This window comes from Labrus mixtus, chromosome 15 (assembly GCF_963584025.1).
Source record: "Labrus mixtus chromosome 15, fLabMix1.1, whole genome shotgun sequence".
NCBI lineage: Eukaryota > Metazoa > Chordata > Actinopteri > Labriformes > Labridae > Labrus > Labrus mixtus.
The window spans coordinates 10,460,295-10,487,901 of record NC_083626.1 but is presented as its reverse complement, the minus strand read 5'-3'; the positions used below and the strand labels follow the sequence as shown (position 1 = coordinate 10,487,901).

The window sequence follows — 27,607 nt, the reverse complement described above, 5'->3', positions numbered from 1 at the left end:
TGACTTTAATAATCCTGAACATTCAAATTAATGAATAAAAGACGAGTTTGTGCAGCAGAAAGAATGACATCATCATATAGAAAGATTTGTCTTCCAGCACCCTCACCTGAAACTGGTGTACGTCTGTCTCATTCTGTCGTCATTCACTGTTCAGTGCTTCCTGTTAATGGACCCTCTGATGAGGAATCAATAATGACTGATCCTGTCAGTGTGTGAGGTGAACTCTGTGCTCGTGTCCTGTCTTACAGAAAGCCGACTGTGGCCACTGTAGTGAACGGATATGGGGGCTGGGCCGGCAGGGCTACAAGTGTATCAACTGCAAACTGCTGGTCCATAAGCGCTGTCACAGACTCTTCCCTCAGACCTGCCAAACGCTTATGGTGAGTACGCAACCCTGTGAGTTGGACACACAAACACCACTGATGTGTTCAACACAGAAAACACACCAACATGAGCAAGAGAATTATCTAATTTATAATATAGATAGAAGTTTGAATTCAAAAACAAGGCCTGCACAGTTTAAAAGAGGTAAGCGATATTATATGGGGAAGAACATTTCAATTTAAAGGAGAAATATGTAACTCTGACCCCTAGTGTTTAAAATGGGTACTGCAGTCTAAATTCTAAACATTGTAGAGAGCTGTCTCTCCCCCCCTCTCTAGAGTCGATGCTCACACAGGTTGCCATGTGGTGGACACTGAAGCTTCAGTGTTTATCCAGCTCTGCATGGGTCTGTAAACCTTTCTGTGTTCTAACCTCTCTCCATTCTTCAAAAGCATCTCCAATATTGATCCTAGTTTGAGCACGTTTCTGCTCGTGGAGCTTATTAGAAACATGCAGAGGCTTTTTAGGTCGGGTACAATCACTTCTATCTGAACCACTTCTCTTGCCCGCTTCCATCGCTGCAACACCTGTTGGTTTGACCTGATAACTGCTCTCATATCTGGCAAACCGAGGGGCGTCCAAAACAGCTGTGTGGGGGTGTCTTAAAAGCGCCTACCTTCTCTGGTCCAAAAAAATCCAGAGCATTCAGGACCAGAATCTAAAGTTAGAAGGAGGACATACTGGCTGCTGCATTGTTGTCAGAGAAGCATGAACCCTTGTGATGATGAGAAACATTCCGTACCTTCATCAACAGATCAGCTCTGCAGAATATAAATGTTATCAGTCAGAGTGTTTGAATGTTTTACACTTCACTCAGAGAGAGTTTAAGTGCGTTTCACCCGGCAAGGATTTTTTATGCTGATTGAAAGTCGATGAGAGTTCATAATTTATGTTAGTGGATCTTTAATTTTGAGGACCCCCTCGTTGTGCTCCAGCAGCAGATTAACAATCATGTCTTTAGTTTTAGAGATGTTCAGCTGGAGGTACGACTCCTCCCACCACTCAAACTGATCAGTGACCGGGCTGTGGCAACAGTCGACAACAGCAAACAATCACATAACTGAACATGTAAACAATGTTGAGCAGCTGTGACAGATCACAGAGATCAATGCATTCAAACATGACTCTGAAAAGCTTTCCTCAAAAATGTCCTGTTTGTCTTTCTGCAGCTCTTCCTCATCATTTAATTCAAATAAGACCTCCGAGTTTAGAGACGAGACCAGTTCAGTTACATAAACCCATCTGACCCAACACACAGAGACAAACTCCTGACTAAGAAATCAATGTTCCTCCAGTGCAAGAAGATCTGTTTCCTCTCTTTATCTCAGCTGCAACCTCAGACGCAGATAACGGACTTAAGAAATAATTAAACCTCTTTTCTAGTGAGACATCCACATCATCATCAGAGAGCAGAAACACGTCCGTACGTTAGCAGAGAGCAGCTCTGAACGCTCACTCTGCAGACATGATTTACTGCACTCTGCTCCAGGAGTGTCGAACCCTGAGTGGACAAGTCAGGGGTTATTTGAGGGGATGTTTGGGGGAAGGTGTTGCAGGATATTTAGGTGACCTTCTGCATGTCTTTGCTCAGGATCCAGCTATGCCATCACAGGAGCCCCCCTCAGATGGAAAAGGTGACGAGGTGGACCTTCCACCAGACGACACAGAGGACACAGACAGGAGTAAGAAAGACCTTTATTTATTACATTTTATTTTTTTTATGAGGATGCAGATTACATCGATGTTTGGGATTCACTTTGTAGTAACATCTGGACAAAGATTCCCAAACTGGTCCATGTGTCTGTGATTCTCAGTGTCATACAGAGCTTTAACACCTCATGGTGGAAGTGTCCGTTGACTAATGTCTAAACTGCTCCACCAATTAAAAATCTGATCATTGAAGACCAACTGCTCCAGAGACTCTTTGAATCAGCCTTCTATAGAAACATGTTAGGGCTGCATGCTAACATGTTAGGGCTGCATTCTAACATGTTAGGGCTGCATTATAACATGTTAAGGCTAACATGTTAGGCTCCATGCTAACAGGTTAAGGCTGCATGCTAACATGTTAAGGCTGCATGCTAACATGTTAGCGCTGCTTTATAACATGTTAAGGCTGCATCATAACATGTTAAGGCTGCATGCTAACATGTTATGGCTGCATGCTAACATGTTAAGGCTGCATGATAACATGTTAAGGCTGCATCATAACATGTTATGGCTGCATGCTAACATGTTATGGCTGCATGCTAACATGTTAAGGCTGCATGATAACATGTTATGGCTGCATGCTAACATGTTATGGCTGCATGATAACATGTTAAGGCTGCATCATAACATGTTAAGGCTGCATGCTAACATGTTAAGGCTGCATGATAACATGTTATGGCTGCATGCTAACATGTTAGGGCTGCATTATAACATGTTAAGGCTGCAGGCTAACATGTTAGGCTCCATGCTAACAGGTTAAGGCTGCATGCTAACATGTTAAGGCTGCATGCTAACATGTTAGCGCTGCTTTATAACATGTTAAGGCTGCATCATAACATGTTAAGGCTGCATGCTAACATGTTATGGCTGCATGCTAACATGTTAAGGCTGCATGATAACATGTTAAGGCTGCATCATAACATGTTATGGCTGCATGCTAACATGTTATGGCTGCATGCTAACATGTTAAGGCTGCATGATAACATGTTATGGCTGCATGCTAACATGTTATGGCTGCATGATAACATGTTAAGGCTGCATCATAACATGTTAAGGCTGCATGCTAACATGTTAAGGCTGCATGATAACATGTTATGGCTGCATGCTAACATGTTAGGGCTGCAGGCTAACACGTTAAGGCTGCAGGCGGACATGTTAAGGCTTCAGTGCTAACAGCGTCGTCTCCAACCCTCACCACGCTCTGAACGCTCTGACTTTGATCTATGACCATCAAACCGGAGGGTCCATCGTTCACCAGCCGATTCTTAAATTGAATCTGGAGCTGAATCCCAGATCAGAGCGCGTTGAAGGCCTCTGAATATTAGTCTGGTGTTTGAATGTTGATGATGCAAAACTAATTTTAGACTGACAATAGAGTTTAATCGACCAATCAATTGATAACGTTTGAAATGAAAGAGTCCGAGTTTAATATTTTTAACACACATGTAAAGTCTCTGAGCACTCACTGTGCCTCCTCTTTAATCCTGATTTCACTGTTTGTCCCTCTTTCTATCTCTGATGGATTAGTCTGCATTTTAAATTTAAAAAAGAGACTAATCTCTGAATTATAATAGTTAATCTCTAATCTAATAAAGAATCTTCTCCGTCAAACACAAAGTTCAATCTTCAAACGGAGGCTCCGAGCCGATGTGGAGGTGCGTCTGTGGTTTGGGTCTCTGATGTGAGAAGTTGTGGGAGGGGGACTCCCTGTAGAGTGACCTAGTTTCTGCACTTTATTCTCTGTGCTCTGCCTCCCTCTAGTGGCTGAAAACATGAACACTTACTTGACTTCAGATCATGACGGTCTCTAAATGTTCTCCTTTGTGTTTGTTTCAGTACCGTTTTTACCGCACAACTGTACCGTGGATAAAACAGAGGATGGAGACGCGGAGGTGAGACGAGTATTTCCTTAAAGTTTGTAAAGTTATGAAGCTTCATGTTGTGTTTGATATAAAATGTTTATATCATATTTTTGGAAAAGTGAGTGAATCCTTTCTTATTTAAGGTAATTTAGGAAACATTGATTCTTTATTTTCTTCTATCTTAAATCTGAACATTAAAGAAATCAAACTGATCCTGTTTTACATCAAAGACCTGCAAGAAGTTAAACATGAATGTAGTTTTAAATGACGCTTTGTCTGAGCTGTCAATTATCCTGTAACTGTTAATAAGAATAACTAAACCTCGTCCCACCCTGACGTCTTCTCCCCGCTGCAGGACATCAAAGCGGTGGTGGACGGCATCGACGGGATCAAACTGTCTCCCGGTCTCGCTCTCGGCCTCGGGGACTTTGATCTGATCCGGGTGATTGGGCGTGGCAGCTACGCCAAAGTCCTGCTGGTGCGGTTAAAGAAGAACGAGCAGGTGTACGCCATGAAGGTGGTGAAGAAGGAGCTGGTCCATGACGACGAGGTGAGACACAGAGATCAGATCCAAACTCTAAATGAAGTCGTCCATCCGTCATCTATACGGACTCTTTCCATTCGATCTCTTTAAAGGCTTTATATGTGATTTTTCACACTTAAATGTAATAGAAATCAAGTATATCCTCTGAAAATAACTCTGTGAGTCATGACTGTCTACAATGGGTGTAACACCCGAGTCCCACTGTCTGTGATGTTTTCAGAGTTTTCAGAGTCTTATCTTCAGTTTGTTTACATCGCCTGGATGGCCGGCTGACTCCTCCCCTCGTGTATAAAAGTTGTTTAATTGAGGGACTAGAGAAAAGAAGAATAACATACTGTACTCACTGCTTAACTGTGTTTCTAGATCACGCTCATTTCAGGTAAATTTACATGCAGTGTGAAGATACGAGCATAATAAAGATTGCTAGCATTAGCATGCTAACACAACAATGCAGCACGAGTTGTTTTGGTTTCATGCTGGTGCTCAAGGGCGACATCTGCTGGATCAAAAAATTGCATATAAAGACTTTAAGAGCTGTAGGTCAGATTGTAATGGTCAGATGCATTTCAGGTGATCAGCTCACCTGTGCAGGTTGCGTCCTGCTACTGGTCACTACTCGTGTCCACTTGTTACTGTCCTCCCTCGTCTCTCGTGGTTATTGTGGTGAAGAATGTTTGATATAAATCAGGGACGTTTAAATTGGCTCCTTATACGACTCAAACGACCCGAAAGAATCGGACCTCAAATCGACCTGACCATCCTGCAGACTGAGCCGGACTTTAGAGGTGACACAGAGGCGGGAGGGACAGGTACAGAACTACAGGCCAGCTTCCTGCAGCTCCAGAGTTAAAACACCAAACATCTCCGCCTCCTGCTCGTGAGCTCTCTCAGACAGTCAGTCCTCCAATCGGCTTCTTTCATGCATTGAAATGAGAGGAGACAAGCTGACAACATCCAGCCTTCCATGGATGTATTATTAACGCCATCATGACGCTGGTGAGTGGACGCAGCCAAAAACCTCAAAATCAAGAACCGAAAAGAGGAAATGAACAAAAATTAAACACTGGATCTGCTCAAGTCCCGCTTTAGTTTCCAGAGATACAAATTAAACCAGTGACTAGTTTTTATCTTTCTGGTGGTTGTGGCTCAGTGGTGGAGTCAGTCATCTCTCAACCAGAAGGTCTGGGGTTCGATCCCCAGCTCCTTCAACCACATGTCCGATGTGTCTTTGCGCAAGACACTTAACCACAAGTTGCTCCTGCTGGAATGGATTAGTCAGCTCAAGCTCATTTCCAAGTCCATTTACCAGAGAAGTGAGGATTTGACACATTTAGTTCCTGGACTACTTTCTGTAAAGGTGGAGCCTCACTGGCGCTCTGTCGGCACGTCTTCAGGATTATTATGAGGAATCAGAGGGTTGAACGCATCTGAGGGTTAAACACGTCGTTTCATGCATGTGGAGGAGAATTTTAAACATGTTTTCTCAGCTCGTGTTCCTTAGAGTCAGAGCACTGCTGGGTTTTTTTGTATTCATGCGTCCATGTAATTTCTTCGACTTTTCGTTCTAAGCGTGAAACAGTCGGGATGAAAGGTGCAGGGCGCGGCGTCCCGAGGGCGAAGATTCAAAATGTGCCGGACCGTTTGAAATGTATGAAAAAAGATTGAAAGAGACGGAGCTGCTGGAAAGCAGGAGTGAGTAACAGGAAGAGAGGAGGCCTGCGTCAGAGACTGGTGGGAGCGCCTGAGAGGAATGAGGGAGAAGAAATCGGTGGAAGCGTGGGTGGAGACGACACAAAAGTGGTGGAGAGCTTATGAATTGAAAAAAAGGGTTTAGCAGGAAGCAGGAATAAGTGAGTGGGTGACTCACAGGAGGATGAATCCGGGAAGATCATCTTTTTTTCTTCTTTTTTTTTTCACTGTGATGAATTGCCAGATGAACATGACGTGAAATCCATTTCAAAAAGGGAAAGTCTGCATAATGCTCCTACAGCAGGAGATATGCAGACTTACACACCACTCACATGTTTTATTTATCGTGGATGAAGCTGGCAGAGCATGCACGCTCCTCGTCTCCACAGGCTGAGACTCGCTTCATTCTGCGGTGTGCGTGGAAAAAAAGGAGACTTACAATACTCCAGATTGAACCTCTTAAAGGGTCAGTTCACACATTTTACAGAAAACATTTCTTTACACTAAATCCAGCTGGATCATGTTGATGGTTTTAGTTTTTAAAGCTGTTAACACTAAAACCTTAAATGCAATGTGTTGGAGAGGAGGCATGAATCCTAATACCTGCAGAAACATTGAGAAAATAAATATTTACATGACTTAAAGGAGCAGTATGTAACTCTGACCCCTAGTGTTTAAAATGGGTACTGCAGTCCAAATTCAAAACATTGTAGAGAGCTGTCTCCCCCCCGCCCCCTCCTCTCTAGAGTCGATGCTCACGCAGGTTGCCATGTGGTGGACACTGAAGCTTCAGTGTTTATCCAGCTCTGCATGGGTCTGTAAACCTTTCTGTGTTCTATCCTCTCTCCATTTTTCAAAAGCATCTCCAATATTGATCCTAGTTTGAGCACGTTTCTGCTCGTGGAGCTTATTAGAAACATGCAGAGGCTTTTTAGGTCGGGTACAATCACTTCTATCTGAACCACTTCTCTTGCCCGCTTCCATCGCTGTAACACCTGTTGGTTTGACCTGATAACTGCTCTCATATCTGGCAAACCGAGGGGCGTCCAAAACAGCCGTGTGGGGGGTGTCTTAAAACCGCCTACCTTCTCTGGTCCAAACAAATCCAGAGCATTCAGGAGCAGAATCTAAAGTCAGAAGGAGGACATACTGGCTGCTGCATTGTTGTCAGAGAAGCCAGCACTTCAACATAGCATGTTTCCTTAATGTCTGATCATATAGTAAGATCACTTTATCATTTCACTCACTACACATCTCACTGATTGGACCTTTAATTTTACTCAAATAGACAGAGGTAAGGAACATGTCCCTTTAAGAATGCACAACTTCTGCCTTTAGGCTGGACGTCTCTTTTTACCACAAATCGTTAAATATGTGACAGCGCTCTTCAGTTTTGTTTCATGACCATCTTCAGTCTTTATAAAGAGATCTGCAGGCTGATTCATCTCTACATAAAAACAATAAAAACACAAAATAAGTATAAATTATTTAAACACTGTACCTTTAAAAAGATTTGCATTGGAGAGATTCTTATAAATAGAAACTTGTGTCTGGAAAAAGGAGAGAGCTGACTCCTGTTAGAGTGAGTTTGTGTTGTTGGAGCCCAGCAGATGGCGCTATTGCTCAACCTTTAACTCTTCTGGAGCTGGACTGAAGCTCAGTGTGCAGAGCGTCATCATCACCATCTGCAGAGCCTCTCCCCTCACTTTCTTCATTTCTCAACTCCTCATCAACTTTAATACGAACAAAAACCAAACGGGCTGCATCACAAAGATCAAATTTATCTCTAATGAAGAAGATTTGAGGAAATCATGGATCCCTATTCATGATTTTATTGGACTTCCTGTTTTCATTAATGCACATTAATTTTAATAATTTATGTCGGGAGGCGTCTAATTCCTGACTTTGAAGGGCAGCATGCTCTGCACAGACTGTGATGACCATCATGTCTGTGATCCTGCAGGATTAAAAACTATGAAGAGTTCTGTATCATGATCACAACATGGGGTCTCTATTGTGATGTGATCAATTAACCATGTGCTGCTGCTGGAGCACAATGAGGGGTCCTCAAAATTAAAGGTCCACAAACATAAAATATTAACTACCATCGACTTAACCACACTTTAAATCAGCATAAAACATCCTGGCCCGGGGCGAAACGAGCACAGCCTCTCTGTGAGTGAAGTGTGAATATTTAAACAGATACAGACGTCAATAAGAGACGAGCCTAAACTCCTGCAAAGCAAAGACGGCAAAGACTTTAAAATAGTAAATTTAGGGAGCGCCGATGGTCTGGCGGTTATGTTGAGCGCCCCATGTATGGAGGCTATAGTTCTCGTTGCAGTGTTTTTTTAAATCCGACCTCGGCCCTTTACTGCATGACATCCCTCCACTCTCTCTCCTCCCAGCGTTTCCTGTCTCTCTTCAGCTGTCCCTTTAAAACTTAAAGGTCATATAAGTCTCAGAGCTCCTCAAAACATGTCTGTGAAGTTTCTTGTTCTAAATCCACTCTGATCCTGTATTTGATCATGTCTATAAACCCCTATATTTTCAGCTCAGAACAGGCTATTTCTGTGTCTGTACCTTTAAATATGTAAATGAGCTGTGTCTGACCACACCCCCCTCTCTGGAAGGGCTCGGGTGTCTCGGTCTTTCTTGCTCCATGTCCTATTGTTTACGGTGAGAAGGCAGACTCAGGGCAGAACAAACACCTAGCTGTGGGAGTGTCACCCACCTGGGGGAGGGGTTACTGCCCTTTGTGATGTCATGAAGGGAAAATCTCCAAACGGCCTGTTTGAGCACACATTTTCAGAAAAGTGGAGCAGGCAGAAGACTGAGAGGATGGACTTTTCTCATCATTTGGGGGGTTTGTAGACAGACTAGAGACACATATTAGAGTTAGTCTGCAGGATTTATTGTCTTTTTATTGCTGTTTTTAGCACGCGGCATTCTCCGTTGCTGAAAATTAAATCCAATGTAGAAGTGTAAAAAACTACAGTTCAGACAGAAGTCCCGTTAACACAACAACAGTACAGCAACTGCAGAGCTGGACTCACCCTAAAAACATCTGGATAGTCAAACACCTTTAAAAACATTCATTCTGTCTTTTAGGGACGTAGAAAGTTTTGTGGTTCCTGCTGCTCGTCCAATCTGAACAAAAAGCGTCCGACTGGCTGCATTCATCATCCGTCTGTTTAACCACAGAGAGCGTCTATTGATCAGACTCATTGATTGCTAATACATGATCTTTTCTGCGTCTGTCTCGTCCTCTCTGCAGGATATCGACTGGGTGCAGACGGAGAAGCATGTGTTCGAGCAGGCGTCCACCAACCCTTTCCTCGTCGGCCTCCACTCCTGTTTCCAGACAGCGAGTCGGTAAGAGAGCGACCACACCTCAGTTTGTTCAGGAGTATGACGTCGGACTTTCTGATGAGGGGATGTTCTTTTCTCTGCAGACTTTGTTCTCATACTTTCATCAGGGAAAATGTTTCACGATGGAGAATCTCTCAAATATTTTCTAAACTCTTCTGGTCCGAATGTGCTCTATGATGACGTCACCTCTTGCTCTTGTTTCCAGGTTATTTCTGGTGATTGAGTATGTGAACGGCGGGGACTTGATGTTTCATATGCAGCGACAGAGGAAGCTCCCTGAAGAACATGCAAGGTAACCATCCAGGTGTTGTAAGCAAACACCTGCACGCTGTCTAACTAAAGACTACAGAGTATGACATGATATGAGACTTTACTATGCGAGTCAGTAGGTTACGATACGACATGATACATTATGATACAATACTTTCTTACACTACAGCATACACTGATCTGGCTCTGCAGGAGAATCAGTAAACAAACAACACTCAACATGTAAACGGTGAAGATTAACCGATGAAAACATCAAACAGCATTAGAGCACATTACCCATAATGCACAAGCATTAATAAATAAATACAACCATGTCAGGACCAGGCTGAGGTCCTGCAGGACGGGCTCACATACGAGCCACACGCAGGTGGACGATGTGAGGGTTATATTTTGGTAAAGTTCACTCGGTGCATTCAACAGAGTACTCCAGAAACTCATCTCTGAAATCAGGACTATTTCGGTTCCAGCTGATTGAACCTCCTCCGGATGATTCTTCTGTGATTCACATGATGCTGTTTGGTGGAGAGCAGGTTGTGTGTGTGTGTGTGTGTGTGTGTGTGTGTGTGTGTGTGTGTGTGTGTGTGTGTGTGTGTGTGTGTGTGTGTGTGTGTGTGTGTGTGTGTGTGTGTTTGGCTTCGTTACGCTCATCCAGAACGTTCTTCTTATGAGCTCTCCTTGCAAACAGATGCTTAATGGGATGCTTAAGCAGCGCTGCCAAAACCCAACTTAACACTTTTTTTTCCACCTCTGAGAAATATAATGAGTACCCATAATTCATTGTGCCTCTCCTCTTTCGGGGCTCTCCAACTGCGGCTGTGATAAATGCTGGATCAAAGGCGGGGTAATTTAGAGAGGCACCGTTGGGCCCCTATCGGCCCCTGCAATCTGTATTCTGGAGACGGTGGCTGTACATATGCAAAGCAGCATGTTAATCACTCATAATGATTGTACATATTCATGAGCAGCGCTCTTACACCGAGCCCTGCCGCATTCCCCCGCGCTGTGGGGGAGGCGGGGCCGGTGGGCGATGGATGGTGCTGCTGATAGGACGCTACTTCTATCAGTCTGATGCCAGTGGAGAAAGAGCGGCGCACAATGCACGCTGTCACGGGGAGAACGTGGGGGAGCGATGTGGGATTTGTGATTTCTCTGTCAAACACGGTCTCTGCCTTCAGAGGTTTAACAATCACGGCTTCACAGCAGCAGACAGAGAGACGCTCGTTAGTGTTAATGAAGGCTTATCTCCCAGAGACAGAAAACACACAACCTACACACACACACACACACACACACACACACACACACACACACACACACACACACACACACACACACACACACACACACACATACATTAAACATGCTCCTGACTCACCGAACACACACACACACACACACATACCTCATCAAATCATGATCAGAACTCATACAAACTAACGGCTGTAAAGGCAAAGATGTAAAATAAGTCGATGTGATGAGATTAATGAACACAGGTACTTCCTTTAAAAGACGACAATGAGGATAATCTTCAGCTAGATCGTCACAACAGTTTGATTTAGGGTCTCTTCTTACTCTCGTCAAAGCTGCTGGACATCAGGACATGGGGAAACTGTAACACAAGAACAGATTGTTTCAGTGGAATCGCTCCTTTTAGACCAGATCAGGTGTCATCAGGCTGCCCAAAGCAAAAGTCGGGCCCCTGAAAGGCTCAGCATAAGGCTCATCCCAGAGCTGATTTGGTTAATCAATGCATGTGAGTTAACATCAGCCTCCTCTGTCTGTTTACTCCCTGTGATCGCTGCACGACCATAGACTGTCTGCACGCCACCTCTACCATCTCCGTGCTCTAATCAACCTGCTGCTGCATGTTTCCTGTTCTCCAGTATGTTCTTCTCCACTCTTTAGTTCACATTGAGATTCTCTTCAACTACACGTAGCATTGATACAAACACACATATTCTCATTATAGAGTCCTATGGAGGACTCTGCTGCTTTGTCCGCTACTTCCACGTTGTTTGTTTTACGTCATGCCTTGCCTCAGTAGACCCCCCTGACCCCCATACCACTGACAGGGATAGTCTTCCCGCTGTGAGGAGCATCATGTGTGAACAGCTAGGTCAGGAGAATATCTGGAGCAGTCCTCCTGAAATGATCTACAAATGTTCAGGAGTGTATGTGTGAAAACGGCTTTAGAGTGACTTTGGCGCTTCTGTAGCGCAACACATTCAGAGGAGTATTAAATCGAGTGTATACATGTGGCCTGTAGGTGGCAGTAGAGGACACATCAGACTCATCATTCCCTGTGTCTCTTCTTCTTCTTCTCCTTCACAGATTTTATGCAGCAGAAATCTGCATCGCTCTGAACTTCCTGCATGAAAAAGGAATCATCTACCGCGATCTGAAGCTGGACAACGTGCTCCTGGACCATGACGGACACATCAAGCTCACAGACTACGGCATGTGCAAGGCAAGAGACGCATCGATTTTCTCACCAGACCCTGTGTGCCGCTGGTGAAGGGCATAATGCAGGAGATATGTATTGATTTAAAGTGCCAACAGGGCTTCTGTCTCTCTTTTTCTAACACAATTCCTGCTCGTAATATATCAACCATGCTGCTGCTTCTTCTTCTCTCCTCAGGAGGGGATCAGACCAGGTGACACCACCAGTACCTTCTGTGGAACCCCAAACTACATCGCACCTGAGATCCTCAGAGGAGAGGACTACGGTGAGACGGTTTACCTCACAGCCTTTTTTATCTGCTGATGAAACAGTCTCACTGAGATGGTCCTGAAGGGTGGACTAAAGCAACATGCAGCTTTAAAGGAGCAGTCTGACACTTTTCAGGTCCGATCTGTACCTGAACAGTTCTCTTGTCTCCTTGTCGTGCGTCCTTCAACAGGCTTCAGCGTGGACTGGTGGGCTCTGGGCGTGCTGATGTTTGAGATGATGGCTGGCAGGTCTCCGTTCGACATCATCACCGACAATCCTGACATGAACACAGAGGAGTACCTGTTCCAAGGTGAGGCCGGGCAGGTTAACAGTGAACTGGTTTCATATGCAGAGGGCTGACAGGAAGTCACATACACACCCATTCTAAAAGAGGCTGTTATCCTGCGTGTCAGTTTGCAGCTACAGACGACAGCAGGCTGATACACACGGCAAGATGAAACCGGGATAAATTAACGTTTGACACAATGAAACACTTTACAACATGTTTTATGTTTGAAAGCCCACAAAAAAATGCACGCAAAAATACATTTTAAAAGACAGAATTTACTTCCTCTTGGAACAGTGACCGATTCGCGGATCACGGGCGGACTTCCAGAGCGGACTTCCAGAGCGGTTGGATCTCACAGAGAGACGCAGGATGATTTTAATCAATTTGTTGTATTATCTGCAACTGTTGTTAAGGCGGCTGCCTTGACTATAAAAGTGCTGCAGGAATCGCTGAATACTGAAAATGCTTCATGAGAAACATGAGACTGATGTAAGACAGATGAGTTTCTTCACTACTTTACACCAAACCGTTGAGATAAAAGAAGCGTCCTTTACTCCAGCAGAGATCCCAGGTTTTAGTAAAACCGCTTTAAATGTCCTCTGGTGTGAAGCTGGTACTCAAACCAGACACTGCTGACGCTGTAGTCGTTGTTTAGCTGTAAATGTTGGAGGATTTAAAGGGCTTCATCGCTCAGGAGAGTGACTCCTCGTCCACATGTAGGCGGTTATTTCTGTGCGTTTCCACTTTTGGTACAGAAACGGTGTTTTAGGTCACTGAAAGCTCAGAAACTCAGTTTATGGTGTTTCTGTGTAGACGGGGAAAACAGAGTTTTGTTCTTGTATCGCCACGCTGTGTTTGACGTCATCGTGTGATGCTGTCACTTTAGTTTACATGAGATTAGTGCGATGGCAGACGTAACCAAACTAGTGCTAGTGCTAACGTTGCTAACTGGGCCTTTTATATAATCACACATACACAAACAGTTACTCTCCCACTATGTTGAAGAGCAGAGACGCCTGAATTGGTAAATGATATGGTCATTGCAGAGGAATGGCGAGAACATGTTAGCATGTCAACGACATTGTTTTTGACTTGGGGTGGTCATGACGGCCGTAACAGTCCGTTTTGCCTTTTCATGTTTTTGAGAGCTGAGCGTGTGTGGACTGGATTTGTTTTGAAAGAGAGGAGGAAAACCTCAGTTTAAAACATTTGGACTCGGCCTTTACGAGTTATCACACAAAGATCCTAAAAAAGTGTTTTTTATTTTGTAGTCAAACTGAAAGGTCCCATTCTTTTTATTTTCTCTCCGGCTGAATGGATCGAGAGTTTAGAGGAAAGATGGGAAATAAAATGTGAATATTAAGCACATGTGGCCGCCTGTTTGGTGCCATTTAAACAGAAACATGTTAATTTAACCCTTTGTGACGCATTTATTCAGCAAGAGGGGGGAAAATAGATCCACGCTACGGAATAACAATCAGCTCTGGGCTGTAAAGGATTTATGTGTGTGTAAACCCGGAGAGCTTAGATGGTTTTGGTACGCTTCATTAAAACGCAGGAATCTCAGGGAACACAGCTAATTTTATTTCTCTCCGATGATAATTCCATTTAGTTTGCTGTCATCTCTCAATCCACTCCTGCTGTGTTTCAGTGTGTGTGACTCCTCAGCATCGGAGTGCACTTAGTTTGTTTTATAAATGACAGATGTAAAATGTTTTTAAAGGTCCAATCAGTGAGATGTGTAGTGAGATGTGTAGTGAGTGAAATTATAAAGTGACCTTACTATATGATCAGACATTAAGGAAACATGCTGTGTTGAAGTGCTGGCTTCTCTGACAACAATGCAGCAGCCAGTATGTCCTCCTTCTGACTTTAGATTCTGGTCCTGAATGCTCTGGATTTGTTTGGACCAGAGAAGGTAGGTGGTTTTAAGGCGACCCCCCACACGGCCGTTTTGGTTCAGATTGAAGTGATTGTACCCGACCCAAAAAGCCTCTGCATGTTTCTAATAAGCTCCACGAGCAGAAACATGCTCAAACTAGGATCAGTATTGGAGATGCTTTTGAAAAATGGAGAGAGGTTAGAACGCAGAAAGGTTTACAGACCCATACAGAGCTAGATAAACACTGAAGCTACAGTATCCACCACATGGCAGGTGTCAGTGTGTTGCAATTACCCTACAGGATTGCTTTGTATCTTTGTGTTTGCACCAAATTAAACAAACAGTAGTTGTGATCGCACCGTCAGGATGGAGGGACCTCCATGAAATCTTTCCTTCTCTTTACATTTGCGTTTCCTCAGGCCATATGGTCCCTCCTAAAGCTTCCCCTCCCCCCTCTCCGTCGCCTCAAACAGAAATTCCTCCGTACTACAGGAGCCCCGTGTGACGCGTTAAGTCTCTGCTGTGACCGTCAGCAGCGTGGCGTGGCACCATAGCTAGCATCTGCCACCAGAGCCGTCCTCCTGGCGGTCTTACCGGTCGAGCAGCAGGTTCCTGGACGAGGGCCGGCCAATGGGAAACAAGACTTTCACTACAGGAGCCGCACAGCCATATGTCACTGAACAGGAACCTGAGCCAGAGCCGCTTTAGGACTTCAGAGCTCCGCATGCAGACCACGGAGATTTAGACGCACAGACGGGCGTTAGATTCGGTTGGAATCTGAATCGAGAACATTTTCAGTTTAAAACCCGTTTTTTATGTTAAAAATGTTTTAGAGAGTGCTTCAAGTGTTTATATCTTAAAGTCCAGTTACTGTCTCTACAACACAAATATGTAAAAGAAAATGAAAGATTACCGTAAAAGTATTTTTGAATTCTTACATCGAGGCTCTTGGTTGGACTTTAACGTCACCATTTGGAACCAATCTGCAGCATTTATTCAGCTGTAATGATGAAGCTCTGCAGAACATGATTTTCTGTTTGGGTGTAATTTCCACAACATGTTCGACTGTGAGAGGAAATGTTTCTAATCAGATGAACCACAGAAGGAAAAAAAAAACGACTCACAAAAAAGCTCTGTGTACGTTTGATTTTAGAAAAAGCCTGGAGGGCAGAAACCAAACAAACAGAAGAAGAATGTAAAAGCAGCATCTTTCCTTTAAAGAACATTTATAAAACATCTCACAAAAAACAAATCAACATGAAGATGTGCTTTTATAAAAATGGTTTAAAAAACAGAGAGCCACATTAAATGTCCCGTGTTTCTGTGGTGGGGCCGTGACTGATGAGATCCCCCGCTGTGACGAAATCAATGATGTGGTCAACGACTTGTAGCAAGAGTCACAAAACATCCAAACATAAAACGAACCACATACACACCAACTAACAACAACAGCTGATCACAGAAGATACCTTCTGATTCATAAAAAGGTCAACATTAGATGCAGACAAACTGTAAGCTAAGATAACTTGCATTGAGGATTTAGGTAAACGGACACGGATGTGTTTTTAATAAAACGTCTGAATTCGCTAAGATGACAGAAATGGTTCGTCCCGACCCTGAATGGGAGATTTAAGGGCGGCCTTGATAATTGGAAAGATTTCGCTTTCATTCAAGTCGATTTTAAATCCTGAAAACTGACAGAAAAGCTCAAATATAGCGAGGGCTTGTTGTTGTGTTGAAGCTGGTTTAGAGACATAAAGGATTATATCGTCTGCATAACGAGAGACCTTGATCTCGACCCCTCCGCTGTGAAAGCCCCCATATTTCCCGTGGTTACAAGCCTTTTTCAGAAGTCTGCTTTTTCTTGCAAATATGCCTTAACTAAGCTTAGCTATCATCACGTCTTTGTACGTTCATATTGATTCTGCAGCGTCCCAGTCTGTGAGGTCACGTTGTGTTTCAGCGTTGTGGAAGGCACAGCAGGAATTCCACATACACACACACAGAGAGACATGCACACACACGGCGCTGTTCTACCCCGCTGTCTCAGCTGATCCCGTCTCTCCTCTGTAACGCCTCTGTTACTACTTCTGAAGACGGGACAGAGGGGGGGTCACTTCGTCCCCCTCAGATTGAAAGTGAAACGCCACAGGGTATCGAGGATTGAAACGGCGGTCTGAAGATGGCCGCAGACTGTCGCAAATGACTCTATGGTAACAGACAAAAGAAGCAAACTCTAAGGGCCATTTTGCTGCCTTTTGAGAGCCATTTAAAGTGAATTTTAAAAAGCAGACAAAGAGGATTGATTATGTTTTATTTGTGCGGACATGTGTTGATGTTTTTTTTCTCTTTTGTGAAGAAACTCCCTCAGGTGCCAACAAACGGTTCATTGTTCAGCTTTATTGTCTGACAGAATATGAAATCATCTTTCACACAGCGACAGAAAAACAACTTGAGAATGTAACTGATAAATAACTAGTTGTTTATTTTTTAAAAGACGCTGCAGCTTATTTCAGAAACATCAGAGTTAAAGTGGAGGAACGCTCTCGGTGGTCACATCACCTTGAACGTCACCTCAGCATGGAGCGTTAATCTGCGAGGCTGCAGCTCATCTTTTGATTCATGTTTTGAAGGAGAAACTCTTTTTCTGAGTGTTTTTGTTCTCGTCAGTGTGACATTGTGGAGCTGTGGGAGTCTCAAGGCTGCGTGTGGACCATCAGAAGAGAGAGAGAGAGAGAGAGAACAGTGTCCTCTGCTTCCCCTCCCTTCCTTTGACTCCCACGCAGCAGACATGGTCACCCACAGGCAGGTTGGACCGTGAATCATCCTCCTCCCCGCTCACGATTGTCCTTTTCTTTCTTCTCTCTCTCTCTCTCTCTCCTTTTTTTGTTGTTGTTGCCGTCCTTCTCTTTTTGCCAACAGTTATTCTCGAGAAGCCCATTCGCATCCCAAGGTCTCTGTCAGTGAAAGCTGCCAGCGTGCTCAAGGGCTTTCTCAACAAGGTGAGAGCCGTCCACTCCAAGTCAGCCCCCCCCCCCCGTGTGTGTGTGTGTGTGTGTGTGTGTGTGTGTGGGGTGTGTGTGTGTGTGTGTGTGTGTGTGTGTGTGTGTGTGTGTGTGTGTGTGTGTGTGTGTGTGTGTGTGTGTGTGTGCATGCAATGCTTCCCAACTCTCCATGTGTGGGATCAGACAAGGCCTCTTCTTCATTTTTGTGTTTCTTCCTACATGACGATAAACTGAGGTGATCAAAATGTTCAATAATTTTCGACACCACATGTTTTAAAACGATCAAATCTCGTTTATTTTAATAAAAAAAGTACCAAAGTTTGAAATAAACCTCAGACCTGATGTCATACTTTAACCCCTGAGCTGCCAAAACAAAAGTGAGAAGTCTGAATCCTCCCACAGTCCAAAGACATCCTCGTTAGGTTAACTGGTGAATGTGAGTGTGGCTGGTTGTCTGTCTCTATATGCCAGCTCTGTGATTGGCTGGTGACTAGTCCAGGTTGTAACCCCGCCTCTTGACCAATCACAGCTGGGATCAGCTCCAGCCCCCCGCTACCCTGAACATGAGCAGTACAGAACATGGACGTGTGGATGAATCCTAGAAATAAGAGATATCATCATGTGACTTTATGACCAATCATCCTGACAGCATCTAAACATCTCGACATGACATTACATCACTTCACGTTCCTGACACGCTGTTTTATCCCGACAGGATCCCAAGGAGCGGCTGGGGTGCCAGGTCGAGACGGGCTTCACAGATATCAAGTTACACACGTTTTTCCGCAGTATAGACTGGGACCAGGTAAGAGCTCGACCCCGGTAATGGAATTACTGTGGCTATGTTCAGGGCGTAGAGTATCACAGCTTCATGTGAACACTTCATGTGGTGGGATGTGTGTGTGTGTGTGTGTGTGTGTGTGTCGTCTTTCTGACAGACAGCCTCTGACAGCTGATCTACAACCTGTCAGCTCGTCACCACCACTGTACGAACAACAGAGACAGATAAACGCTGCACGCCCACTTTACTGCCAATCAGCTGTGAGAGCAGCTGTCACGCACATACTGTAAACACAACAACACACAGAACACACACTACACACCCTCCTGTGTATGATCTGAACACGACTGAGGTGGAGCTCTGTGGGTGTGTGTGTGTGTGTGTGTGTGTGTGTGTGTGTGTGTGTGTGTGTGTGTGTGTGTGTGTGTGTGTGTGTGTGTGTGTGTGTGTTAAAAAATGTATGATTAACTTACAGACAATAGTACGATCCTCCCCCCCCCCTCTGTGGAGCAACAAGCAAATAAAAGTGAATTCCTAATCACAGACATACACACACACACACACACACACACACACACACACACACACAAACACTCACACACGCACACAAACACACACACACACACACACACACACACACACACACACACACACACACACACACACACACACACACACTGAAACATTAGCACGCAGCTGTTTGTTGGTCCGACGCTCAAAACGGATGAAAAAGCGAATGAAAGAAAAAAGAGAAGCTGTAAATAATTAAACGTCTTTCCAGTCGCACACAGGAAGTGTTCAGCCGCTCGACGTTTACGAGCTGTAATGTACAAAAAACACAGCAGAGAGAGAGAAACATTTATTTACACAAAGACACAATAAAGGAGGATGACACACTTTATCAGATTTATTGTTTGACAACATGAACAGTTTTCACACGGCTGCAGCTCCTCGGGGTCTTTGAAGCACGTTGACTGTGTTGCATCCTGTGGCTGTGTGGAGTGACAGACGAGTGACAGCTGTATCAGGAGTCTCTTCTCTGAGTCCTGACACTGCTGAACATGCAACGTTTTCATCTGCTGATTCCTGACAGCAGGGTGCAAGTCTCCACGATGAGACGTTTCTTCTTCATACACCTGGGTTACGTACTAACAGGAGAAATGGTGACCTGCGTGAGCATCGACTCTAGAGAGGAGGGGGGGGAGACAGCACTCTACAATGTTTAGAATTTAGACTGCAGTGCCCATTTTAACCACTAGGTCAGATATACATCTTGCTCCTTTAACTTGGAAATGACCGCCATTTTGATTTAAAAAATTAGTAATATTTCTTTAAATGCACACAACCTGTGAGCCTGGTTGTCTGGGTCAGATATAACTGATTCTACTCGACCTAAAAAGCCACAACGTGTAGAAATGTAAATCTTAACTCGAGCTAAACCTCTGTATCTGCTCGTGTTTTAGGATCATAATTGCTTCATCACAGCAGAATTAGCACGCTCCTTTATCCTCCTTTTGCACGCTTTATCAGACATTAACACACTTTTCATTTCAGCTAAATTAAAGCCATTTCTCCTTCTTCAGTGCTGCGCGTCTCTCCTGGGAGCGTGAGGCGGGGTGGCAGGTAGTACAGTGGCATGAAAGAGGGGAAACAATTGTCAGGGTGTGTTAATGAGAGATGCCACCGAGCCTGTGAAGTACACACCAAAGGCAAACGGGGGGGAAAGATATCAAAGCGGAGAGGAACCGTGAGCCCGGCGACACAGCGGCGTGTAGCGCGGAGGGAAAACAAGTTGACAAAGCTGAGAGAGGTGGAGGAGCGGCGCTCTCTGCCCTCAAACCTGAAACCTGTCTCCAGACCTGACAGGCCTGGCACGCCGCTCCTGTTGTTAGCACACATTAATATTCATCAGACGTTCCTGAGGGAGCGCTGAGCTTTCTCTCTGAAGAGATGACACATTTGAATATCATTTACCTGCCGTCCTCTTTCATGCCCTCTCCAAACACTCAGCGCTTCACTGCCAGAGAGCCATCAGCCTGACGAGCTCTGAGCCCGGGACGGGTTTGACTCTGAGATCACATTAAGGCAGGAGATCACATATGAAGGGATCTTTGTGGTGACGCTTGAACCAAAAAAAACGTGCTGTTGGTTCTGTTTGATGCCAGGAACCATTTCTCTTAACGTAACCACATTCTGACGTTCTGAAGTGAAAACACTGAAGTCTGAAGAACGACTTCCCAACCCCGACACCGGGACCAAACGAGGAGAGAAAAAACTCCTGCGCTCCGTCTGCATTGCACAAAACCTGTTGGTAACGAATGGACCAGAAGAAAACCTCTCTTACCGAGTTCACACAACATGTGGTCATGTTCTCTCTCCTGAAACGCCACTCTGTCCGTTAAATTGAGCCATTACACAAAGATGAGAACGTTTCTTCAGACTGACAGCAAGACGCAGCAGAAAATATTTCACAACTCATATTCAAACTGACGCTTATGGAGATGTGCGTCTGCAGAGATGTGGAGGACGAGGAGTGTGTGTGTGTCTGTGTGTGTGTCTGTGTGTGTGTGACACACAGACACACACACACACACACACACACACACACACACACACAGACACACACACACACACACACACACACACACACACACACACACACACAGACACACACACACACACACACACACACACACACACACAGACACACACACACACACACACACACACACACACACACACACACACACACACACACACACACACACACACACACACACACACACACACACACAGGTAGTAGTGCCTGAAAATCCCTGGCGCTGTGTTTCCTCTTTCATGTGGCCCTCTGGCCTCGGGGGCACTATCTGCTACTGTGTGTGTCTGTGTGTGTGTTTGTGTGTGTGTGTTTGTGTGAGTGTGTGTGTGTGTGTGTGTCTGTGTGTGTGTGTGTGTGTGTGTGTGTGTCTGTGTGTGCAGACGCCGGGCTCATTCCTGGCCCTCACCAAGCTTCATTACCAGCACACACGGAGCCTCAGCCTGCCCAACAACACATCAGAGAGTGCGGGGAAAGTAGGAGGAGAGAGGAGAGGCATGTGAGGAGATGAAAGCGTCGACAATGAGTAAGACGGAGACAAACGTGGAGGAGAAAGATGGAGACAGGATGTGAGGGGGTGAAGCTGACAGAGGAGTGTAGGTAGGCGCTGAGAGAGCTGAAAAACAAATTAGCAAAGAGAGAGAGAGATTGGGGGAAGGTGGGCCCGTGCGATGGAGAGGCAGAGAGACGAGGAGAAAATGTTTGTGTTGTTTTGTGTTTGTTTGTTTGTTTGTTTGAAGATGTTCCCACAAAGCGCTTTGAACCAATAACACTAATGAAACACAGAAAGTTCTGCAGAACCCAGCAGGAGAACTTTTGTAGCAACTAAACACACACACAGGAAACACACAACAGGAGCAACTGGAAAGAGAGCGGGACGATTCCTCGATGGTTGTCGTACATGAAGAATAAATCAACTCGTTTTTGCAGCGTTTTAAGAAATGAAACATATTAAATGTACATTTTCTGACCTGAATCTCAACGATAAGAGCTTTGTTTGAACTGAGAACATTAAAAGTACTTAATCAGAAGTCCTGTGAACAGTTTAGAGCTGGTTATTAACGAGAGGAAATCATTCTGATGCCTCTTTATGAGCCACAAAAGCAAACCAGACCACTAGGGAGAAGATTATTTTTTAAAGGAGCAGTATTTAACTCTGACCCCTAGTGTTTAAAATTGGTACTGCAGTCTAAATTCAAAACATTGTAGAGAGCTGTCTCCCCTCCTCTCTAGAGTCGATGGTCATGCAGGTCACCATGTGGTGGACACTGAAGCTTCAGTGTTTATCCAGCTCTGCATGGGTCTGTAAACCTTTCTGTGTTCTAACCTCTCTCCATTCTTCAAAAAGCATCTCCAATATTGATCCTAGTTTGAGCACGTTTCTGCTCGTGGAGCTTATTAGAAACATGCAGAGGCTTTTTAGGTCGGGTACAATCACTTCTATCTGAACCACTTCTCTTGCCCGCTTCCATCGCTGCAACACCTGTTGGTTTGACCTGATAACTGCTCTCATATCTGGCAAACCGAGGGGCGTCCAAAACGGCCGTGTGGAGGGGGGTCGCCTTTGTTTGGGTCACCAAACAAATCCAGAGCATTCAGGACCAGAATCTAAAGTTAGAAGGAGGACATACTGGCTGCTGCATTGTTGTCAGAGAAGCCAGCACTTCAACATAACATGTTTCCTTAAAGTCTGATCATATAGTAAGCTCACTTTATCATTTCACTCTCTACACATCTCACTGATTGGTCCTTTAATGCGCTGTCAACAGTGGAGCTTCTAGACCACTTTGACTGAGGACTTCTTTTGTGAGAGGGGGGACACATTCGATCCAGGACAAAAATAATAGATAAAGAAAAAAGCCTTTCTTGGTTGTTGAGTTGAAGGAGGTGACCATTCTATTAATTTAAGGTCTGTGGTTGAGCTGCAATTGTTCCACCTTTAGCACCAGCACATTATCATCAAATTGAATGTTTTGTTTTATTAACATGCTCTTTGTTTTGGAGGGGGACCACAGGGGGGGAGCCAAGCTCAGTATTACAGGAGCACTGGCCCCTGTTGGCCCCTCCCCCAAACCACCAATGAGCCCATAAACTCTTTTTTTTTTTTTTTTTTGTTGCCCTGGAGGAACATATTGTTGTTTTTTGTGTTTAAATCCACGCTCTGAGACTACTGTAAATGGTGACGTTGCATTAAAAACATTCAACTCAACAGTTCAGGGTCTAAAGAGGAAATGTTGTCAAATGTTTAAACAATATTTGACAAATCTGGTTATGAGCTTGTCAAAACTCTCGTCTGAAATTTCGAACAAATATAAGAGTGCTGGAACATTTGTGATGTTCTGACAGCCACTGAGCCCATCACAGTGGGTTATATCCAATCAGTGAGAGCGGCTGAAACAGCGAACGTGTTTTCCGTGCAGTCGGATGAGACTCGGTCATAAACAGACCTCTGTGTTTGGACATTTCTCCGCGGTGATGAAGAGAGGAATGAAGCAGAGAGAGGGAGAAAAACAACAGAACAGAGAAGGTTGACGCAGCAGAGTAATTTGTGCAGCGAGTGATTCAGAGTTTTTGTCTGGTTTGTTGCCATGGTTTCACATCAGTCCCTCATCCTGTTCAAATGAGCTCTGAGGACATTTCCTGAGAACAAAATGAAGTCACAGAGAACAGATGTGCACTCGTATACTCGCCGTGTTTTTGGTTCTCTCTGCAACCTTTTTAAAAGTGGGTTAGAAATAGTTTTAATAACAGCTTAAAATAGAAGAAGATGAAGGTTACTGTCTTTGTATCTGCAGGCAGACTCAGTCCTCAGAATAGAAACCATAATTAAACACCATTAAGCGCAAGCGGTGGACAAAATCATCCTTAGCTCGAGCTGCAATCACCTGTGCCCTGCATTGTTGTGTTAGCATGCTAATGTTAGCGCTCTTTTGTTAGCTCGTAGCTTCACATTGAGTGAAGAAGCTCGAGTCCCGCTGGCTGTGTTGTTGTAAGAGCCATGTTTACATGGACGGGACGGCCGGCTCCTCCCCTTGTGTATAAAAGCTGTTCTAGTCAGGAGACTAGAGAGAAGAAGAAGAACATACTCACTGATTATTTGGATGTTAGTAAGAGTTTCTGGATCACGCTCATTCTGTGTTAATTTACATGCAGTGTGAAGCTACAAGCTAACTAAAGAGCGCTAACATTAGCATGCTAACACAACAATGCAGGGCACAGGTGATTGCAGCTCGAGAAAAGGACGAGTTTGTCCACCTCTTGCCCTTAATGGTGTTTAATTATGCTGCGTTTTAATAAATATCTCCCTCATGTGAACTCGAGTTGGAGGAGGGTCAAATTCACTGGATCATAAAGACGCACATTCCTCCTCTAAGTTACAGAAACTTCCTTCAGTGTTGACGTCAGAGCTTCCTAACGAGAGCTTTACTATCGAGGGTTTTATTTACGACATCCTCCAGAAGAGATCTCTGTGTTTCAGTCAAAGCGGGGGGGTTTTAAATCATGTTTAATTATTAAAGGGTTGGAGCTCACAATGTGCATGCAAACCTCGACTGAGTGGAAACACTGTTATCCTGTTTTTACACTCGTTTATTTGATGTGTTTGTTTTTCCCCTCAGCTGGAGAAGAAGGAGGTGACGCCGCCCTTCAAACCTCAAATCTCTGACGAGTACGGCCTCGAAAACTTCGACACGCAGTTTACTAATGAACCAGTGCAGCTAACACCAGATGACGAGTAAGTCCCTCCTCTGCAGCTCACGGCAACGCCTCATTAGAGGAGAGGTCACGTGAATAATTTAGAGATCCTTCACATGTGGTATAAGAGATGATCTCCTTCACCATCACATTATATTTATAATAATATATTAGAGTACTCAAAGACAGAGTTTATACATGCCGGACCAGTAGGTGGCGGTGTGACTCTGTGATGAAACAACACGCCCATGCACACATCCTCTTCCCGCCACAGAGTGGTGAGGTGTAAACAAACAAACTTTCCTAACACACAAACGTTTGTGTGGACGGACGATGACGTGGGGTTTTCACTCCGAGTGACTCTAAACTTCAGAGAGCGTCAACGAGTCATGAGAGGAAACATTTTCACAAACAGAACTCTGGAGTCCGCCATTGTTGTTGTAGTCCGACTACTCGCGCCCGGCTTTAGTCTGGAAGCGTAATGAGCTTGTTTGAAGAGTCTCAGCTTTTCAGAGTCGCTGCATATCACAAGTTTTCTTGCAGACGTTGCTGTTTTATAAACGTTTGTGTCTTCAGTCACTAAAACGCTGTTATCGTGTGAACAAAATTCAACTAAAGGTTACAGTTTCAGGTGAAATCAGCTCATAAACGGGGCCTATTGTGTCATAAGATTTTTCAGCCATGTTTTTTAGACTGTGAGGAGCTTTGCAGCAGGTACCGGCAGCACAGATCTGTGATTATACCTGTCAGGGGTGAAGTGGAAACAGAGCCGGTAAGAGCATTAGAGCTCGTCCAAACTGAACAGAGGTATTTAAAAGGTCTTCTCACACAAACAGTCCATGTTGTGCCATCTCTCCTCTGCATCCAATAAACCCCACCCCCCGTGAGCTCCCCGCGCTGACGTCTTTATGCAGCAGGGACTTTGTTGTGATTCATGCTAACATTTAGCCTCCAGGATGTGACGGGATTCTGTGAGTACGATTTCACTCTGGAGGGAGAAGGCTGCAGAGTTCTGGCAGGACAACAGACACGGTGCAGGCTGTCTGACTGTCTGCAGCCACAGCACGGAAACACAAACACACCCTGTGTGACTGCAAGAAATGGATACCATACGCCTTTGTTGCACCCTGCCAGTGGACTTCATCAGGCTGATGTTAGACACTGCTCTCATTAAAATCCATGCTGGACTGATTCTTCAGGCTCCAACGTTTAGATTTCTCCTGCAAAGCTTTTATTGGACTGAAGCATCTCAGCAAGTTTAACTGGAAGTTTCAAACACCACGTAAGCAGGAGATGTTCCTCCTCTTTGTTCTGGTGTGTGTGTGTGTGTGTGTGGGGGGGGGGGGGGGGGGGGGGGGGGGGATATGTGCACTCTGGAGGCCTTTTAGGAGAGATGGAGTTGCACAGTGGTTAAAGTGGAGACAATCAGCATCCGGCCTTTGCAGGCGTAGACTTTTGAACATTTACAGATGGCGCGATGCAACAGGAGCTCTGTGTATTAATGATGAAATACCCATCATGCTCTGCAGCCATGACAGGCGTCGCTGGTTTATCCACGATGTCTCTGCCTCAGTCTGAAGGAGCTGAACACCTCGTCTCTGGAGACGCAGCGACGCCTCCGAAGCTCTTTGTGACAGCGAGAGATGGCGGGAGGCCTTCCAAACTTTAATGGGAGACATAGGGGTGGTACAGTGAGGAGGGGGGGAGGGGGGGGGGGACAGGATGGAGAGCACACTACCAGTTCAGCAGTGGAGATACCAACCTGGCATCAAAAAGCACCTCACATCAAAAGAAGACACGCCTCCTCCCCCCCTCGTCTCACCCTTTATCTCCCCCACACCCCTCTCTCTCCTTTCCAGAGAGAGGGGCTGATGTCGCCCACTCCCGCCAGGAGGGAGTTGATGCAAAAAAGCTCTCCAGTCTCCCCTCTCTCCCACTCGTGATGGGCTTGGCACGAGAAGAAAGAGCTGTGAGCGCTGCGCGAGGGAGAGCGACGGTAAACCCTCCGTGTTACACATTTACATCGGGACATTAAAAGCCAGGATTGCTGGGGGGTGGGGGGGGAGTTGGGAGGGGGAGGGAGGCTTTAGTTTTTATCTGCCAGCTCCCCCTCTCAGTAAATGGCAGCCTGAATCAGTGCCCAGAGAGGAGGACTTTGTTCTCCTGTAGCGTTCGTCTCTAGAGGACTTGAATTTGGAGACCAGGTCGTCTCTTCAACCTGTTGCTCCTCCGAGCCGTGCAGGAGTTTTATTTTGAGCAGCTAAAGATAAATATGGATCAGAAATGTCTTGGATTGTAAATATTCCGTAGAAGGTTATCTACAGGACCCTGCAGACTCTGGAGGTCTGGTTTCTTCTTGGTGCAGTTTCTGTATTGCGACACATTTCTTCACTTTTTTAAATTTATTTTTCAGTTTTGATCAAACTTCCTGTTGCACTATTCCCTGTTTAATGTGCATCCAGACCAAAAGCAAACACCATGTTAGTTTAGATGTTTGGATGAGGTTCAGATCGGCCATGTCTGACCTGTCTGGTAGGACTGAAGTCATGCATACAAGGTGCACATTAGGGACGGCTCTAACCGATTTTTGAGTTGCAGGACTGATTAATAAGTCGTTCTAACTTCAGCTCAATTGTGTGTCATTTGTTGTGCAGTGTACAGGCGTGCACCAGGGCCAATCACAATTATTATTTTTTCAAATTTAGATCCTATTTCTGCAAACACTCACAGTAGTGTTGTAGTCAGGGGGGACAAAAACCAAACTACAAATGATTGATTTTAAATCTGCAGTCCGCCCAGTCTGAGACCGAGACAAGACCG

The 27,607-nt window shown here is 44.9% G+C and overlaps 1 protein-coding gene across 2 annotated transcripts in view; it reads left to right on the top strand.

Annotated features, from left to right (window-relative positions):
• prkcz (protein kinase C, zeta) overlaps positions 1–27,607 on the top strand; it is an 81,674-nt gene that overhangs the window by 49,837 nt on the left and 4,230 nt on the right. For both annotated transcript variants that reach the window (XM_061058653.1, XM_061058654.1), the window contains 12 exons: positions 249–380; positions 1,976–2,066; positions 3,931–3,986; positions 4,312–4,506; positions 9,467–9,564; positions 9,767–9,853; positions 12,163–12,298; positions 12,470–12,557; positions 12,732–12,851; positions 17,635–17,714; positions 18,433–18,522; positions 24,712–24,827. In XM_061058653.1, the coding sequence (XP_060914636.1) occupies positions 249–380; positions 1,976–2,066; positions 3,931–3,986; positions 4,312–4,506; positions 9,467–9,564; positions 9,767–9,853; positions 12,163–12,298; positions 12,470–12,557; positions 12,732–12,851; positions 17,635–17,714; positions 18,433–18,522; positions 24,712–24,827 (1,289 nt within the window). The remainder of the gene's footprint in view (positions 1–248; positions 381–1,975; positions 2,067–3,930; positions 3,987–4,311; positions 4,507–9,466; positions 9,565–9,766; positions 9,854–12,162; positions 12,299–12,469; positions 12,558–12,731; positions 12,852–17,634; positions 17,715–18,432; positions 18,523–24,711; positions 24,828–27,607) is intronic.